Source organism: Labrus mixtus, chromosome 11 (assembly GCF_963584025.1).
Source record: "Labrus mixtus chromosome 11, fLabMix1.1, whole genome shotgun sequence".
In the NCBI taxonomy this organism is placed as follows: domain Eukaryota; kingdom Metazoa; phylum Chordata; class Actinopteri; order Labriformes; family Labridae; genus Labrus; species Labrus mixtus.
The window spans coordinates 17,869,585-17,888,470 of record NC_083622.1 but is presented as its reverse complement, the minus strand read 5'-3'; the positions used below and the strand labels follow the sequence as shown (position 1 = coordinate 17,888,470).

General features: G+C 43.0%; 1 protein-coding gene across 3 annotated transcripts; it reads left to right on the top strand.

Moving 5' to 3' along the window:
- The first annotated feature begins 558 nt into the window (after positions 1-558).
- rusc1 (RUN and SH3 domain containing 1) lies at positions 559-18,600 on the top strand. Of its 3 annotated transcripts, XM_061050442.1 has the most exons (13): positions 559-663; positions 2,321-5,670; positions 8,745-9,575; positions 10,614-10,736; positions 10,820-10,896; positions 11,379-11,396; positions 11,670-11,844; positions 12,196-12,301; positions 13,163-13,209; positions 13,287-13,774; positions 13,860-14,095; positions 14,300-14,467; positions 16,016-18,600. In XM_061050442.1, exons 2-13 carry the CDS (start codon positions 2,436-2,438, stop codon positions 16,179-16,181), a joined length of 5,670 nt encoding a protein of 1,889 aa, XP_060906425.1. In that variant the 5' UTR covers positions 559-663; positions 2,321-2,435; the 3' UTR covers positions 16,182-18,600. The 3 variants fall into 3 exon arrangements, with proteins under 3 accessions (XP_060906425.1, XP_060906427.1, XP_060906428.1); XM_061050444.1 differs by lacking the exon at positions 11,379-11,396; XM_061050445.1 differs by lacking the exon at positions 8,745-9,575 and having other exon boundaries at positions 560-663.
- The last annotated feature ends 286 nt before the right edge of the window (positions 18,601-18,886 follow it).

Here is an 18,886-nt window from a genome sequence, read left to right as displayed (position 1 = left end):
TCCGAACCTCAAAATAATTGAAAATATATAAACCAAAATGATTAAAGGTAAAAGCAGAAAATAGTCACTTTTGTGAAGCTGGAGCCATGAATTAATTTAGCTTTGAATAAAAATAATGAAAACAGATTTGATAATGGACACAACCAGACAATCAAGATATTGATGACTATTGATTACTATACATGATGTGTTTGTAAACAGTTGGAGAATGTAATTTGATATGAAAACCGATCTTTTCATGTCAAATGTGTAGAGTAAATTTTGTGACCCAAGCTGTCAAATAAAAAAGTGCAAAGGAAAAAATACAGCAATTTAAGGTATTTTGTAGTTTTATTGAATTTAAGACAAAACAAATAAATGCATGAATGAACACACACATTGATTTCAGATATTTTTTTTAAAGACTGTTTCTTCTCACGCAGGCATTAAGACTCGTCATTTGAATCATGAAAGCTGAATTGTATTTTAAAATAAGGCAAACAAGGGGTGTGGTTTGGTGCTGGTAATGGGGGGGGGGGGGGTGGGGGGGGGGATTCTGATGCTCGCGCGAGAAGACAGATGCTGATGCTGTTAACGCCGTTCAGAAATTCACATTCACTCGGACTGGGATGTGAGAAGCTCGGTGAGATGGAGACCTTCATCCATCTTAACCTCAATCTGATGGTGAGTCGAGTCTTTAGACATTTTCTTAACATATTTGATTTGATATGTTTTTCAATGCGCGTGCAGGCTCTTGTCTGGTAAACCGAACCGTGTGATTCACACAGGGAGGCTGCGTACATCAAGAAACAGACAAACCTTCTGTTAACAGTGATATCTCTGGAATCGTTTTGTGCAGAATTCCCCATTATTGTCTATTTTATATCTGTATCGTATTATGATGTGTAATCATCTAGTTATAATAGGGTTGGATGGGCCTATATAGCAGGACGATGCGGTTCGAGGTACCCCCCTCTCCCCCCCCACCCCCCTCCCTCTCCTCCTATCCTCCCTGTCTCCATCAGCTCTGTGGGATCAATATATGCAGGGGAATACACTGTGCACAGGACGGGTTAAATTACATATGACGATAGCCTGTTTCTTTTATGTTATTTTATAGCTATGTTGGCTTTTATGGTTATTATTCCAAACAAAAGGCGTAAGCAGACAACTGAGTGTTAAATATTCGTCAGTGATGTGAAGGGCACTGTGGAGGAATATATGAGCAATAGCCCTCGGTATATGAGCTTAAAAAGGCACTGTTCATTGCTGCTGCATGATTAGTTCATGCTCTAGTTAAAGTGTCGTTATTTTCATGTTTTGCTCCAGGTACTGTGTTTCTCTATAGACTTTTCTTTTCATGTAGATGGTTCAGCCTCTTGTCATCTTCTAAGGATGGACTGGTACAGATGGAGACAGTTTGACTACAGTAAACTCATGAATACCAGAGCTGTGTGAGGCTGAACATAACAGATTCAGATGATGAGTGACAGTTATTAGGCTATAAATTAGCTGACAGTTATTATCATAGGAACCATTTCATGTGATATCTGTGTGGGTGTGTGTTTTGAATTTCAATAGAAAGATAACAAAGCTGAGCACAATGCAAATAAAGACAGAAGATAAGACAGTGTAGACACACACCTGCAGAAGACATCTGCCACATCTGTTGTGTACATTTGACATTAAAGGGATTAAACAGATTTCTGTTGTGCCCCGAACGTTTGCAAAAAATATGTTTTATAATCTGATAATACAAAGAATTCTGTGGTTCATTTTTAACCGATTTGCCAAATACTTTAAGAAATAGATTGTCTATACCATGTCAGACTAAAAAGTAAAATAAACATCTCTGTATCCCAAAATAACAACTCCATGTCTTGGTTTTTATGAGAGTCCAAACTTATAATATGTTCAGTTAACTATAATACATACCTTAAAGAAGCAAGTGTTTGATTTCAGAGGCTAGAGCTGATAAATATTATTCATTAAATAATTTATTCACTGAGAGTTTGCTTGTTCATTTTCTGTTAATTTATGAATTGACAGAAAATGAAATGGTGATGCAGTGTCTTTCTTTAAAAAAAATAAAATAAAATAGGACTCAGTGTGTGAGCCAGTGTGTGTGTGTCCTTATCTCTGCTTTCTCCTCCCAGGACGTTGGCTGTGATAATTATAACAGAGAAAGCCCAAAGCAAAGAGACTAAATGAACGGTCCAGATGAAGGATTTAACTTCAAAGACATAGCTGAAAATGGCACAAGCAGAGCAGGAAAACCGTCTTTGAAGAGCAGAATTTTGTCATAGTCGTTATTCACTATGTTTCTCCTTTCATGTTACAGAATCTCGGGATCCAGGCCAAGATGTGATCGTCACGACGCGTCACAGTTTGGATCTGTCCAGCCTTTACAACACTTGTTTCTATAGCAACATAAATATCATAGCATCCTTAAAACAATGCAGTCCTCCTCTCAGCCTCTAAAGCCACGGCGCTTTGACGCCAGCAGACGGACCGCTGCTTCAGCAGGACCAAAGGCTCACGGCGCTGCTTTTCAGAGGGAGGATAAAAACATGAACACAATTACCACACCCTCCCCACGCCGTGCAACCAAAGGCCCCAGTGTACCCACCAGGACCAGGGTTGGAGTGCAGCCTCGAGCACCAATAAGCCAAAACAGGTTTAGCGCACAAAAAGCAAGTTCCACCATCTCCAAAACAGCCAAACCCAAACCTAAGGGTGCTCGTACATCTGCGGTGACTAAGATTGCACCGAAAGCCGCCCCTCCACCGCTCCCCTCCGTTCTCCCTCTTGACCCCAACTGCAACGAACCAAGCCTCCCGTGTCTGTGTTGCGATGGACGCTCGCCGCAGGATAACAACAGCATGTTCAACCACAACCACAACAACAACAACACCATTTCTATCAGGCAGCAACTGCAGCTACCACCTCCTCCACCAGCAATATTGCCCCAGAGGCATGATGGGAAAGGAGCCAAGGAGCAGTCACAGCCTGCCTCAGAAGCACACGCCAAGATGGAGCCCTCTGCCTGCCCTACCGGTCTGGAAAATGAAGGGAAAAACACAGATGAATGCGCCAATCTCATCAACAAGAAGCACGTAAAAGTTGAGGAAGACGATGACGAGGAAGAAAGCAGCGGGGATATTGATATTGACGATGATGACGAGGCCGACAATGACGACGACGATGATGATGATGACACCCTGGTACCATCATGCTGTGACTGTCCTCCCTCCCTTTTGGAGTTCTCTCTATCCTCCTCTACCTCGTCGTCCTCCACTTCAATCAGCTCCTGCTCTGATCTGGAGTCTGACTGTGCCGATCAATCCGCCTCCATCTGCTCTTCTCACGACCAAGATGATCTACCCATGGCTCTGTCCCCTAAGGCCCAATCTCTTTCACAGGCACTTGAATGCCGGCCCCCGTTGCGTTCACCCCCATCCCTCCCTCTTAGCAATCCTTTCTCCCGAACATCACATTCCCGAAATTCTCCTTGCTCCCCAGATGAGGGCTACCCCTCCGCCCTGGACTCCCCTTCTCCTGACTACCTCGGTGTCAAAGGTGACTCTGAGGTTGCAAAACTAGGCTTGCTTGACTTTCTCGAGTCAGTTGGTGAGTTTGGTAAAATGGAGCGCTTCAGCCAGGTGATCCAAGTGGCTCGCTGGGATCTGGAGGGGGAGCAACACTGGGATGTTCTGCGGGATCGACTGGATCACCTGGATCGCTTGGAGAAGGTGAATAGGGAAGTGAAACTGGCCTACATTGCCAGGCTCCACGAGAAGGGATTTGACCTGGGAGATCTGGAGGAGCAGGATCTATCAGATGTAATGGATGAGATGGGAAACATCGACATTCCCTGGAAGTTGTATAAAAGTCGAGGAGTGATGGGAGAGTCTCAGGAATTCTCAGATGCAGGGGTTGACCTCACCGCTCCCTCAGATTGCGAGGACCCTCTTGCTCCTGATTCCCTCACCCCTTCCCCGGTTGAGCCGCCACCTAGACCCCCTAAACCCCCGGTTCGTCATGCGAGTGTAAGCTCCGACCTCCACACCTACATCAACATCAGCAGGGAGACCACCTCCATGGCTGTTTCTACATCCCCTACTATGACTACCTTCTCCCCCAACTCTTCCTCCCCAACATTCACCACTTTTAGGTGTGAGAAACCCCTACCACCATCTCCACCCTCCATTCCTCCCCTCCCCACCTCTAAACCAGTCCCTTACCTTACCCTCTATACCACTCCTTCTCCACCTCCAGCTATTCCCACCCCAACCCCTCCTATCCCCCCTCCTCGAAAGCGTCACCTTGCCAGAAAGGAGGCCCAGCGAATCGCTGCTCTTCAAGCGAAACAGGAAAAGTCGCCCTTTTCCCTCCCTCCTCCGACCACACGACCCCCACCTCTGCCTCCTCCCCCTGTTATCTCAGTGTCCTCCTCCTCTCCCCCTGCCATACCACCTCCACCCGCCTTGCCTCCTCCCCCATCCTTCCACACACTGGATGTAGAAATTCGGAAGCTGCTGATGCTTGCCGGGTTGACTCAAGCTGAGCTCCTCAAACTCAGCCCCGAGCTCGGCGTTTGCGTTGGAGGCCTGGAGGATGAGGGAGAAGGAAATAATCCTTTCTTGTCCAGGTCTGTTGAGCCACACGAGTTCAGACTAAAAGAGCAGGAGGAGGAGGAGAAGGAATGTGACACAGAAACGTTAGCCAGAGATACATGGAGCAGCAGAGGCAAGTTGAGCGGCGATGGCCGAGCAGATGTAGCTGAAGAAGGCAGAAAGACAGAGGAAAACAAGGATTTACAAAAAACCACCTCATTCACTGAGATGGCAAGGAGGAGAAAAAGGAACAACGGTGTGACCTCCGACCATTACTACAGCACCAACCTCAGCAATACACATGAAACTAAAACAAACAAAATGAACTATGAATCTTTCCAATATCATACAGTGTTTCCAGATTCACCGCCCCCTCCTCCTCCTCCTCGTCCCTTACCCCCCATTCCCTCGTCTCATCCACCTGTCAAAGTCAGCACTCTCTCAGCCAATTCCACCCAACCTGAGAGATTCGATTGGCTCATAGCATTCACACCTGAATGCGAAGGCTCCCTTAAGACTCGTACCCTGGAAATGAGAAAATCTCCTATGGAAGCTCCCAAGAAGCTCACTTCATCAGGGTCGTCTACAGGGGTACCTCCCAAGACCACAACTTTTAAAGAGCTGCGCTACCGTAACAAGAGCGCCTCCCCTCCAACAAAGGTGATTACTGACCCAGATCCGGATCCAACAGTTATTACACCAGATGCAGATATACTCTACAACCTGAGGTGGAGAAGAGAGAAGGAAGGAAGCGATGGGCAACATTGGGAGTACACCTCTCAGGCTCAGGCCTTCTTCATGCAGCCGCCGCCGGCCCTCACCTCCATGGCCGCTCTGAAGGAGATGCTCCAGCGAGCGGACAAGGAGGGGGGACAACTGGAGCTGTGCCCATCTCAGAAGATTGGCTGCTCCATCAGTGACAGCAGCCTGTGGACCATTGGCAGAGACTGGGAGTGTGAACATGATAAAAGTGAGGAAAAGGAAGGCAAAGAAGAGGAAGAGAAGAAGGTGGAGGTGAAGATGGAGGTGAGAGGACGAGCCGACGGCGGAAGGACTTTCGAGTCAAGAACTTCAGGTGAGTATGAATCCTGACGTGGCTGTCATTGAGTATAAAGTAAGAAGGTGAATTTGATGACATATGGGAAGAAATCTGCATGTGTGTACATCTTTATGTTTGTATAGAAAAAAATCATCATAGCAAAGTAGAGCTGTATCAATAATGATACGAGTATGAGGTATCAGCGAGTATGCCAGTTAATTTACCAATCAGATAGCTGAACTAATTAGGCTCCAACTGGTTTGAGATCAATTATGAGGAGTGACAATAACAAACAACAACAGTGCGATGCTAACAGAGTGTAAAATTAGTCAAAACTTAGCGCTTTTGCACTAAGAGTACGTTTGTTTTTAGCACAGTAGTATCTGGGGTAGGGGTACTTGGTATCAGCCATTACTCAAGTTTAGGTATCAGAATTGGTATTGGTATCCAGAAGGAATAAATGGCATCATATCTTCACATCTGCAGCAAAGTAGCAAAGTGTAATTTAAAAGACACAGCAACTCTGGGATGGCAGAGGACGGAGAGACAGACAGCTCAAACGACAAACAGTCAGCTTGTTAAGTTTTTTTCAGGGACGCACAAATTATATTTTCGAACAGTACAAAAGACAGAGACAGAAACCAAGGGGGATGAAATGTTGACTCACTTATGGATGATGATGATGTATGTAACAACAGAGAAGAGATGTGGGACGAGCCTGAGTCAGAGAGGGATGATGCATGATATGACAGATAAATGAAAACAGGGAGGGGAACAAGATAGTGGACGCTGGAGTTGGAACACGAGCAACAGCAACAGCAACAGCAACAGCGAGAAGATGGAGGGAGAAAGCAAGTGAAGGGAGTGAGGGTAATATGAGGAGAAGTAGGAGGTTGGAAAGTTTCCAGCCAGTATTTCCTGCACTGGTTATCAGAGTGTGATGTCATCACTGCCTTATTCAATTATTCATCCACTCTTCAGACCAACGGGAGGGGGGTAACGGAGTGCCCACTGAGCTCACAACCTTTCTCTCCCTCCTCTCCACCACTATCTCTCTGCTTTACTGTCTTCTTGTTTATTTCTTGCTAAATGTCCTTAAATATCTACATATCATCTTTCTCTCCACTAGCTGTAGTTCAAGTCAAAGTAGGATGTTTGGATTCTTTTCTATTGATGTCTATCCTCTCTCTCCAATACCCTCCGCCCTTGCTCCCTAGAGTGGCACAGATAGCTAAGATCAAGTTACTCATCTAATACAGAGCTGCAGTAGGCTCCATAGACATCAAGGGTTCAAGTGCTAATGCTTAGTTACCGTAAGGTATATGTTAAAATCAAGCTGCTCATGTTCTTTCAGAACCAAATGCTTTCTCATTTTATTGGTACAAATACTTTTGAAAGATGTACAACGAGCTGCTACACTTATGAAACATTACAGTTTGCATAAAAGATGGCAGCCCAACTTGATTCACATAAAAAATAATTTCTTGTGTAAGAATAAGAAATTAAAACTGTAAAAAGAATAAAAAGACAAAAATCAATGAATAAAAATCATGAAAAAAACAAAAACAAACTAAATGCCATGGATTAAGCTAGTGTAGAGCATGTGAGATGATAAAGTTTAGACATTACTTCCAAATGAAAATCAGATGATAGAAAAAATGTATCTTTATTTGTAAAAATTAAAGAGAGAGCTTGTCATACTTGTGTGGGACGCATTAAAAACATTCAATGAGAAGCAGTAAAGGACCTTAGTGATCCAGCTGGAACATAAATCAAAAGAAGATCTCTGATGATTGGGGCATTTAAAACTGTTTTAAAAAAGAAATAACTTATAGCTAAGTCAATCCTTTAAAAAAGCCTGGTGGATGTGAGTCCCATTACTTCAGTATTATCCCGTTACTTACATTTGCTTTCTGTTTCCCACATTTAAATGAATGACAAAGTAACTATACAGTATGCTGAGGGGAACAAGCTAGGAACAAAAGGTGTGTACACCTTTAAGAACCCAAGGGGTGGATCCTAATAAATGAACCAATTGCTGAGAGCTGTGTCAGAAAAATAGGAAGTATCATGTGGTGGTTCCTGTTCAAAGACAGCTGAAGTCTAGCTAAGGTATGGTTGCATTTAGCTCATTTTGTAGCCTAGCAGTCCGTCTCAAGCAAGTGAGTGTAAAGAAAGTAACGTCTTCACAGAGTCTTCAGCTTCACAGAGATAGACACAGTGATTTGGCAGAAGCGAACTGAAGTCTGTACAGTATCTCTCTTATCTGTTGACTGACTCAGCATTATACTGTATGTGCTGTCCTGGTGGAGAGCGGAGAGAGGTAGAGAGAGGTAGAAACAAAGGCAGAGAAGAGAAAGAGAGAAGGTGATCCAGAGGTGATGATGGCATGCACTGCAGTAAAGTACAAAAGAAAGGTTAGACTGGAACTCACTGTACAGTCTCAGACTTCATATTCTTAGCTTTTAGGACAAGTTGGAAATGAAAGTGAAACCAGATGCCATAAAGAAAACTCTGATTTCTAATATGATTAATCTTTGGGATTGATGGTAGCATTTTAATTACAGAGTCATTGGTGAATGAGAGGCTGATTGACAGAGTAATCATTTCAACTGCATCTATTCGACTGCTGAACGGTGGTGTTTTATGGCAACGGTATCATTTCCTGTTGTGTCAGACCCTCCTAAATAAAACAAACTGCAGTTATTACTCTTCATAAATCAACTCCATTGACTCATACACTGTCTGTGTAACTGTCAATCAACTGTTTGACTTGTTTAAATGATGCATTTCTGCATGATATTACATGTTAACAATCTCTGCTGGAGTACATTCATGAATGTGCATTTTTCTCTCGACAGACTCTAACATATTCTGCATCTCTTTCTCCTTCCCATTTCGTTGCCACATTTTTTTTTTTGCTTTAATATTCCTTGTTTTTCTCACCTTTCCATCCCATTCTGTTGTTTCCACTGTTTGTTCTCTTTTCTCCCATATATCACTTTGCTTATGTGCCCCCCCCCCCCCCCCCCGCCCCTCTGACTCCTGCACCTTAAAATGTCTTTCCTTATTTTTTTTTTTTTTTTTTTTTTTAACTTTCCAAAAAGCAGTTTCCTCCCCCCCACTGTCCCTCACCCAGTCCTCCCAACCCTACTTCCTCCACGCAACCCTCCCTCCCTTTCGCCCCGGCTACTGTAACTCCCAGCCCTTTGCAGATCCCCGACCCAACAGACATGCAGGCAGGGAGTCCAGAGACAAACACAGCAACACACATCGGGGCCCGGCTGACAGCTCAGCTTGTGTCCACGGGGATGTTTCCAACTCTAATCTAAGCTCTGGGTTTAGCTATGAATCCCTGGCTGATTTTGGTGTAGACTCTCCCGGTGATGATGGGGATTTCATTAACACTTGCAAGGACTTTGAGTCCGACTCGATCTGTAATTTTGACTCTCTCTACTGCAGTGAATCAGACATACACACTAAGTCAAAAACAAACGTTTGTGGAGCCGGAGACACTCCGGGTTGCACCACCCCTTATAAGAACATTGATGTCATGATGACCTATTCTAACAGCATCAGCACCATGGACTCACAGTACTCAGAAAGACGCACACACCCGCTCGGGGACAAGGAAAGAACATCTAAAGAGCTTCCTCCTCTTCCAACATATTACCTTTACCACCCTAAAAACTGCCCCCTGCACAGGGGTGCCCCGCCCCGCCTCTCTCCCATCGGAGCCCTCTCCCCTCCTCTGCGCTCAGGAGTGCCCCCACCTGGTGCAGCAGGCTACAGCCTCAGCTCCCCGCTTTTCCCTCGCTCTCACACCTTGCCTGCCCTCGCTGCTCCCCTCTACTATCCAAACCTCTATCCCCCTATCCCACCCAGGGCGCCCCCCTTACCCCCAAAACTCTACCAGGCTCCTCCGCAGTCAAGTGTGGCGAGTAAGATTTCTCTCTCCCTACATTTTACTCTCGCTCTCTCGTTTTCTCAGTCATCTTGCTTGCATGTACATCTGTCTGTCTCTCTTCTGTATTCTCTTCTGTGGATATGGTGGCCTTCACACTTCTGTCACCTCCTCAATCCAGCTAGTTTGCAGATTTGAAAGAACTCTGTAACCGTAGATGTTTTATGCATCAGGAGTCAGCTCTCTGCCGGTAGCCTGATACATCTTATCTACAGGGTGCTTTCATATCTGCAAAAGGGCCCATGGGGCGGGTAACAGCTGCTCCTGTCAGAGGGTGTCACGAGTCACTCTCATCACTCTCTTTGTCTTCTTCCGTCTGTCTGTCCGTCTTTGTGTCAATCCCCCTGTTGTTTTTGTTTTTGCACGACGTGGTAAAATGGACACATGCATTTCATGCCAGGCAGGCACAGCCCGAAAAAAAAAAAGCTTGTTGATAATGCAGTGTAGGGAATTTTTATTTGGGTTAACCTTTTTTTTGTCTGTGTGTGTTTACTTACGAGCTAAAGTCCTCTGCATTCTGTTTATTCTAAGAATGTTTGTATTTATATAATTACATTATATAAATCTGTAAGAACATGAACTTTCCCTCTGCACTTCTGTGTACTTTTTTCCTGACTGATGTTGTAGCTCGTAGGTTTGCTTCCCCCTGTAACTCTGCCGTTCCTCCTGTGGATTGTTATGCTTGTACGAGGGTTTTTTGTGTGAGTCAACATTAATGCATGGGATCATGTTTATCCCTGCTGCATACAGAGAGTAGTTGTCTTCACAGATCCAGATGTTGAAAGCCCGTCACAGTAAACAAATATTCACAGGATGTCCTCACACGCTGCTGTCAGTATTACCATCTGCTTCTAACTGCCTTTTCCAATGCTTCTCATTGCTTAATTGCTCCCTCTAATAACACAAATATTTTAGTGAAAGTGTAACTGTCCGTGGTGATTAATTGTATGCCTCACATGTCTTTTCTTTAATTACTTTTAGTAAATCATTTTTTATTTTGTGCTGTCACTACCAGCCGTTCGCAGTGTTTCATTCGCTGGCACAGTACAGAGGACAGGGACTTCCTGGATGGGCGAAGATGTGGATTATCCAATGAGAGGTCTGGGCCTGTCCTCTCTGTTCCTGCAGGAGAAAAAAGGTGGACACATTGTTTCGACTATATAGATATTTGTAAGTCGGTAGCTCTCGCAGTTTAACAGACAATCATTGTTTTCCTTCCAGCTCTGGTCAGTGCGGTCAGCGTTGCTGTGGAAGCCATCTTGGCCCAGTTCAGTTCTTCACGGACCGTTGTTCAGAAGGTCAGTCACCTTTTGGATTATGATTTTTTATGTTTCACTTTCAAGAAGTGATTTTGTACATTGACAATAAAGCTTCTATCTATCATCATGCCTCACGATGTGACAAATCTGTCTTTTTCTAAATTTGAGTTCTAGTCTTTAGTGAGGAGTTTGTATAACAAAGTTCAGATTTGCCCAGTAGGCCTTAGGTTTATACGACTTTAGAATTAACTTGGGCGACAAACTGTGTATGCAAGAGTAATGACAAACCTTTCTGGGAGAAACGAGAGAGAAAATACCAGTTAAATAAGTTTTCTAAGAGAAGAAGAGGGAGATTTGTTGGTAACCTCCGCACAGTGTGTTAAAAGCTGCCATACACTGAAACAAATCTTTGTGTCGAGAAACATAATTTCCAACTGTATTCATTTGTTTTTCATCTTTTAAATTCTTTCCCATCTCTTTCTTCTTGTCCTGACTCTGCTTGTCTTCCCATCTCTCCTCAGTCTATCTCAGTTAACAAGGTACTAGAACATCTTTTGACGAACCTATCTTGTAGTATTGAGACATTTTAACTAACTCCACCCCCGAATCGTCTCTCATCACATCATACTGACCCTCGTTTGCTCGCTGTTTCTCTCAAACTCTCATTTGTGTCCCATTTTCTTCCCCCTCTCTCTCTCCTCCTGTCTGATTCAATCTGCTGCTCTGCCTCTCACTGCACATTTTCTTTCTCACTCTACTCCATTTTCCTCTCCTCTCCACTGCCCTCTTTTTTTTTTTTTCTCTCCTCTCAGGCCTTATCAGGAGACAGCACTATAAATCCATCTCTGGGCCGTCTGGTGCTGCAGTGCCTCTGCCCTGCCCTGCACAGCCTGCTGACTGATGGCTTGAAACCCCACCAGAGTGACCTGATTGCGGGCAGGAGGCCAAACTCTGCCTGGGGTCTGGTCCAAGCCTCCACACAGCCAGGTAGCATACAAAGGATCATAGGAGACTTAGCATTTATAGATTTGGACACTAAAGATACAATATTAGGCAGATTTTTAGTTTGATGGTTTGTTTACCCCCTGGGTGATAAAGAGGAAACCTGGACTTAGTCTCTCTGTCGTTTTTTCCCACACGTCAGCCAATACTTGTTGATTTTAGTGTCTGAAATGCTGAATTAAGCGAACAACCGGATGCAGATATTGATTGGCCTATTAGTCCCAAGTTTCACTGCAATATTTAGCTCCCAGTAGTAAATTTTTCTATTGATCCCTTTCGTCCTCTCCCTCTCTTTGTATATATCTCCTACTCTTTTCTCTCAACCCACTTTTCAAGGTCCAAAAACACAAGCCTTGTTCAACCTTCAAGTTCGAGTCAGAGAGCTGCCTCAGCTCCGGCAGAGCAAGCAAAGGTTCAACGCGTTCCTGCTCGGCCTTCTGAAGTAAGTCTACTTTTGTGTGGTTGACTTTTTTTCCCACAGAAATAAAAAGCTCATAAAGAAAATATAAAGAATGTTAATGGTTATGGTAGAAAAAGTAAATGGCTTCTATGAAAACAACACCAAAACAACTTAAAAAAACCAAACCAAAATCAAAGCCCATATCCATCCTAAAGATACTCACACCTGCCAATCGCACACTCACCCGCACACATTCACACCCAGTGAGGAGGGTTACAAGAGGAAGAGGGGGAGAGATATGGCCCTGCCCACTCAGGGACGCTGTGTCTACGGTCTTCATAGAGTACAACTGATGGAAGAACCAAAATATTTTCTTTGGCCGAAAAAGACAAACGAGATAACAACCAAATCCACTTTGAGATACAAGTTGTCACTTGATATTGATCGCAGAATCTTGTTGTCGGGTGTTTAATAGAAGTCGTCTGCTGCTTTCTCTGCCTCATGTTCACTTGCTGGTGAGACAGGACGGGAGGGGCGGGGGAAGCGTGGAGACAGGAGGGTAGGGAGGGGTGAGCTGAGGGATGAAGGAGATGTGTCTGAAGATTGCATTTGTTTTGGTTTAAAAATCTGCTCTGAAAGTCGCATAGAAAGCCTTTAAGTCTCTAATTGTCACAGTAAGTTACATTACATTTTCTTCAACAAGGTATCCCTTTAAAATGTAATCAAAACTGACCAAGGGATGTTTCTTACAAGCCAGATACGATCTTGCTCCTCAAGCTATCTGATACCAAAAAAACAATTCTCAAATCAGTAGTTAGATAACATTTTTAAAATTTATACCAACACTATATTTTGATTTTCATATGTCCTCATTTTTACTTTTCTCTCGATTTTTCTCTTCAGTACGAAGCATCTTGATTTCTGGCTGTCTCACGTTCAGTCCTGCAGTGGTAAGTTTCCTTTTTTTCCTTATGTATCAATTTTTGTTGGTATAGAAATGTGTAACTGTGATCTCTCTTCCTCTCAGATGTGCTGGAGACATATTACCGTCCCACCTCTCTCATGCGACTGTCGCTGTCTGCATGCCAGCCTCTGTTCGAGGAGCTGCTCCTCGTGCTGCAGCCTCTCAGCCTGCTGACGTTCAACCTCGACCTGCTCTTCCAGCACCACCATCTAGAGCCAGACAGTCACAGGCCAGAGATCCCCAGCCCACCTTCTCAGGATGCTGGATCAACAGAACAATCCAGAACCACAGGCTGCAGATATATTGAAACCCTGTCAGAGGTCAACTTTGAAAGCCCAGAGCTTCAGGCCGCCAAAGAAAAAACATCAGCTCCGTTTAATCCAAAGAATGGAGGATCAGGAGAGTCAGCACAGATCAGCGCAGCAACCATAAAGGTTCCTGTCTCTCTGGCACAGACCAGTCCTCAGCTGATGTGGGTACAGGAGAAAGAGATTGGAGCGTTACCTCCTCCTGAAGATGATGAGGACAGCCTTGCCCAGCAGGCTGGACAGGTATTCGCCTGTCTTGCTGTTGAGTTTCTGTCGTGTAATATGTTGTTTGATCCTACATGGCTGATATTTTTGTTTTTAATCACAGGTGATCCAGCAGGGATGGGGGGCCGTGATGCGTTTGGGTGGAAGACTGAGCAGGAACCTGTCAGAGCTGAGCCTGACAAAGGATGAAGTTAAGACAGACTTGTCGGATCTGCAGATCCAGACAGAGAGCGACTTTGCTCCGGTCAGCTGTGGTACTCAGGTTCCCTGGGGGCTCGGGCGGCTGTTTGGAGCCTCTAAAAGCCCCAACAGCCCACCAGGAAACACACCACCTACCAGGTGAGCCAACAAATGTTACACTTCTATCTTAAGCTACAGAGAAAGCAAAGAATGCATCTATTCCAGTGTATAGATTGAATTAAAACATAGAAGAAGAAAAAAAATAAAAATCCCGGGTACTTGAAAAACCGTGTATAGCATGATTTAAAAGCTAAGGCAGCTTTGTTTATCTAATCTTTTTTCCTCCTTTGTCTGTCTCCGTAGGCGACCCTCTCAGTGGCTTGCTCCTGGTGTCACTGCACTGACCCGAATGGTGAGCAGCAACTCCACCCCACTCTTAAGAAGGGCAGCAGAGCAGCAGATAGAGAGTGAACCAGAGCGGGAGAAAGACATTGATGCACTGGAGATGAAGGACAAACCCAGACCACTCAGGTACAACAGACATAAAGGGTGGTGGAGGGTGGAAGGTGGAGAGTTGCAGTGTAATTGAGTAGAGACTGGAGTGATAGATAGATTTGTCTATTGCTGTTTCACAATAAAAATCTGAAACCACAGATACAGTGTTCATTTAACTTGATAGATTTGGCATTTTCTATTAGCTTCAAAACAAATACAATTGAATAATATTAGAAGTATGAAACAGTCATTTGAACCTAAAATCTCAGATGACAGTTGCCCACCACAAGGTGGAGCTTTGCTCAGAGGTAAAAATGAGCTACAGTTCAAATATAGAGACAAAATAAATATCCAATAACATTCAGTAGTAAACAATACTTCTGCCCTCTCTCACACATTTATTCAACCAACAGGCCTCAAAGACACTTTCAAAACATGAAAAATAAACCTGTGATAAGGAGAGAGAAAAACACATGCACAAAAAACAGACATATTAATGCAACTACGTCATCGGGCATTCAGTCTGACCACATCAAAGACGCCTCTATCCTCTTCTTCTTACCCCAGTGACTGATTCAAATTAGGCTGTTAAATGTGTCTAGATTAATAGAATGTGCAAAAAATATGCACTTTTTGATTGAAAAATAGATAAATAAACATTGCTAATTTGAACCACTTTGCATTAGAAGGTAGTGTTGTACTGTAATAATTCTCTGGTTCTTAAGTAGAAGTACAAAAGTTTCAATGAACGTGTAAAAAGCATCACATAATAAAGATAATTGAAAGATTGAATCTCCAAAGATATTCACTTTAAGGCATAGCCAAAACATTTGAATCAGAGCAGCTGGAGACGGTTGGTTTTCTCAAAAGTGGTATTATAAATCCTGAGATACTGTCAAATATTTTGTCTTTGGTTACAATAACAAGATAAACATCATTAACGGCAAGAGATCATGTTTCTTATGTGAAGAGGGGTCTTGTACTCGTTCAAGGATTGCACTTGAATTATGTCCATAGACTTGCCAATCACTAAAAAGCAAAATGAGATATCATACTCTGTGTTTCTGTAAAACCAAATCAATTTGATGAAAGGAAATTTACATTATAGTAAGATGTTTGGACTTTATCTTCTGGTATTAGTGACATTGATTGACTTGTTGGGAAAGCAATATTTTGGCATACATTTTCAAACTTTGTACAAAGCATGCCTTCATCAATGACCTACCGGTAAGTAAGGCAAAACAAATTGCATTATTAAAAAGTCCACAATAAGGTGGATGGTTGAAATACATTATAGAAATCCTCTTATGATACACTTAGTTTTACTGTAGCCTCCTGCAGGGCATCATGTTGTCTCTTTTTTTGACACGTTTTCTTTCCCTCCAAAGAGCACACGTGGGCGTAGGAAGTGCTCCAGTACTCAATATTTGTCTTTGTCAGCCCGTAACTGGTGACTCATCAGTTTGACTTCGAACAATCCTGCGATGTGACTCATCAAAGATTTGGCTTCATCACGTGTTGCCGATGACGCTGGTGTAGATGTGGTACAATTGGGCTGAACTGGTCTCTGCTGTGTGTCCTCAGGTCAGTGCGAACGCTGTGTGACCACACTGGAACCGGATCAGAGCTCAGCTTCTGCAAAGGGGAGGAACTTGTGGTGTTAGGAGGAGTCGATCAAGACTGGATCCGCTGTCGTCAGGGAGACATGGAGGGGCTGGTGCCTATTGGCTACACCTCCCTCATCATGTGACTTCAGCAACAAAACTGCTGCAAATCAGACAATAAAAAAATAAAATAATTATAGATATATAGATATATTTAAGGCAAGTATTGAGAGGTTTTGGTGAGGCTCTACTACTCTGAAAAAGGGATATTTCACACTATCTCTGTCTAAGTTTGACTTGAGTGCAAAGTACCATCTGCTCTGCTTCTATGTGCATCAGGAGCTGTGTGCAGCTTTTCTCCCTGTATGAACATATGGGAGTGTTTCCTAGCATCATCATCCACCCAGTTTGGTAGCATTAAACTAATGTATTTTAACAGCAGGAATGCAGCAGATGGTGTGAAATAATGACTCGAGTCAAACTTAGATCATTTCACACTGGGAGACCTTTGATCTTGGCGTGAAGTATCCCTTTTAAAAATGTCCTTTCCCCCACCCACAATTTCTGCTTCCCTTGTCAGCCACTGATCTGAAAACGATCACAGGGGAAAAACTCAATCAGCCGCAAGTAGATTCAAGTGCTGTCCGATGAGCGGCTGCCTGTTGTGAGGAGACAATGGCCTGAGAGTAGTCACTTAATATCTCGATGCCAGCTGACAGGAGTCGCAGCTCGCAGGTTGTTGGGTGGAGAAGACATGTCTGAGTTCTGGGCCTCAGCTCCTGTTGCATACTGCGTAGTGATGTAGTGAATTGTAGCTGTGTAGATCTGTGTCCTATTGACTTTCACCCCTATTGACCATCTTTATCGCCTGGTTCATGTGTGTTTGACATGTTTCTGCTATTCTATTTGACTGTATAAATATACATAAAAAAAATCTATATATATAATATTTAAATTTAGAATAATATTACCAAGATAGATAGAAAGATAGATGATAAAGAGAAAGCAGGTGGTGAATCAAAAAGCAGCAGCCTGAGAGAGTGGATGATTAAAAAACAAATCAGTTACTTCTTTATCTTCACATCTGTAACTTAACATACGGTGGTTGTCATACGCGCAAAAGAAAAAGGTAAACGTGTTTGTTTTAAGTATGAAATCCAGTATCTTCCCTCTTGTGCGCTTTATGTATTGCCATTGTCTTGACATCATATTCAGAGTTATTAGAATTAGCCTCATACCTTTATGCATTGTAATGTGCCATGGATGATTTCAATGAATGCCAGAAAACTTCTATATTTCCCACTCTGTCATTAAAAAAAAAAAAAAGTTAACATCAGAAAACAGCAATCTGTAGCTAATCTCTCAACCTGCCCATAACCTTAAAGGGCCGGCGGCATGTGTTAAGAGTGCAACTTCACAAAAACAAAAATGCTCAGCTCCTTTTCCAACCATCTTACCTTAAATTGAATGCAGTGACAAAACTCCAGATGTTTGCAATTCATTCATGCTTTTGTAAAGTCTATAGGTTTGGTGGCTGGTCTTCACTTCGTACCTCAGCTTCTGTATTTCCCGCCATGTTTGCTCATCATGATCATTGATATTAATGATAGTGGTAGTACAAGTGGTCGTGGTGTAAGTGATCTGTTGATTCTGATGTTGCCCATATGAAATACATTGCTTTGTTTCATATATTCATTTGTTATTCTCTATAGTATATATTGATGACTATGCATATGGTTCAATGTAAAACTAAAAGCCTTTTTTTTTTGTATTTGTTTTGCAGTCATAGCTTTGATTTCATGTTTTAATGCAAGTTGACACCTGAAACTTAAAAAAAAAAAAAAAGTTCAAACAAAGGACCCTGACTTTAAGGCTGACACTAAAGGACCTCTGTTTAATTCTGCAGGAAAGTTTCAAAAGTATGATCAATGAGGGAAAGCTTAGTTCTTCAAAGTCTCCACATGTTAGTGTGTTAATGCCATGTAGCATGACATTACTGTCATTTATGGCAAGTGTCTGGTAGCATTAGGTTAAACCAGTGCTCATATCATGTAATAATTATGATCACAATAAATTCCATTAAATGTTATAAATATTATCCAAATAAAGATACAATATCAGTTAACTAAGGCTGAAAATTTTAGATGATGTTTCAGTCCAAATGCATTTAATTTATTGGATGTATTTATTTATCTCGAGGTCTCTGAAAGGAATAGCTCTATCTGACCCATCTAATGTCTCTCTATCTATCTGGGTTCATTATGTATGTGTGTGTGTGTGTGTGAGCTTGCACATGGCAGCAGCATAAGTGGCAGTGAAAGCAGAGATGAGGGTGAGCACATCTGCGTGTCTGCACATCCTGCACTTTCACCTGTGTGTGTGTCAGTGTAACAATGAGTTCTGTACCTTCTTCCTCCTCTTTCTCTGATGTCATGTAGCCTGTAGACATCCCTCTGTGTCCAACTATTGCATAGAGTTCAGTGCCCCTTTAGTGTCAGTCACTGTCCACCTCCTGCATGTGCTTGTTTGTAAATACACCAAATAAAATGATGCATATAAACCAAAGCTGTGCAGCTGTTTTTTGTTTTTTTTTGCACTAAAGTCACAGAAAAAGGCCTTATTCAGCAGAGTATTATATGTAAAGTAGTCCTGGAAAAAGATAGGCGACGATTCACTCAAAAAACGTCCTACTTCAAGAAAATGACTTGTGTTTGTTGCAACCGAAATGTGACAGGAAACTTCCTACATGTGCTGCACTGCAAAGGAAGTGAGGCCTTCTCTAAAATACTGTAATACCAACTACATACCCCCCTCTGTAAGGTCATGGAAGAAAACTTCTCCCACTTTTTGT

Coding starts and splice junctions, on each gene's coding strand:
- rusc1 (XM_061050442.1), top strand. CDS start 2,436: ATGCAGTCCTCCTCTCAGCCTCTAAAGCCACGGCGCTTTGACGCCAGC. Junction 11,845..12,195: donor CCAAGCCTCCACACAGCCAG/GTAGCATACAAA, acceptor CCACTTTTCAAG/GTCCAAAAACACAAGCCTTG. Junction 14,468..16,015: donor GACAAACCCAGACCACTCAG/GTACAACAGACA, acceptor GTGTGTCCTCAG/GTCAGTGCGAACGCTGTGTG.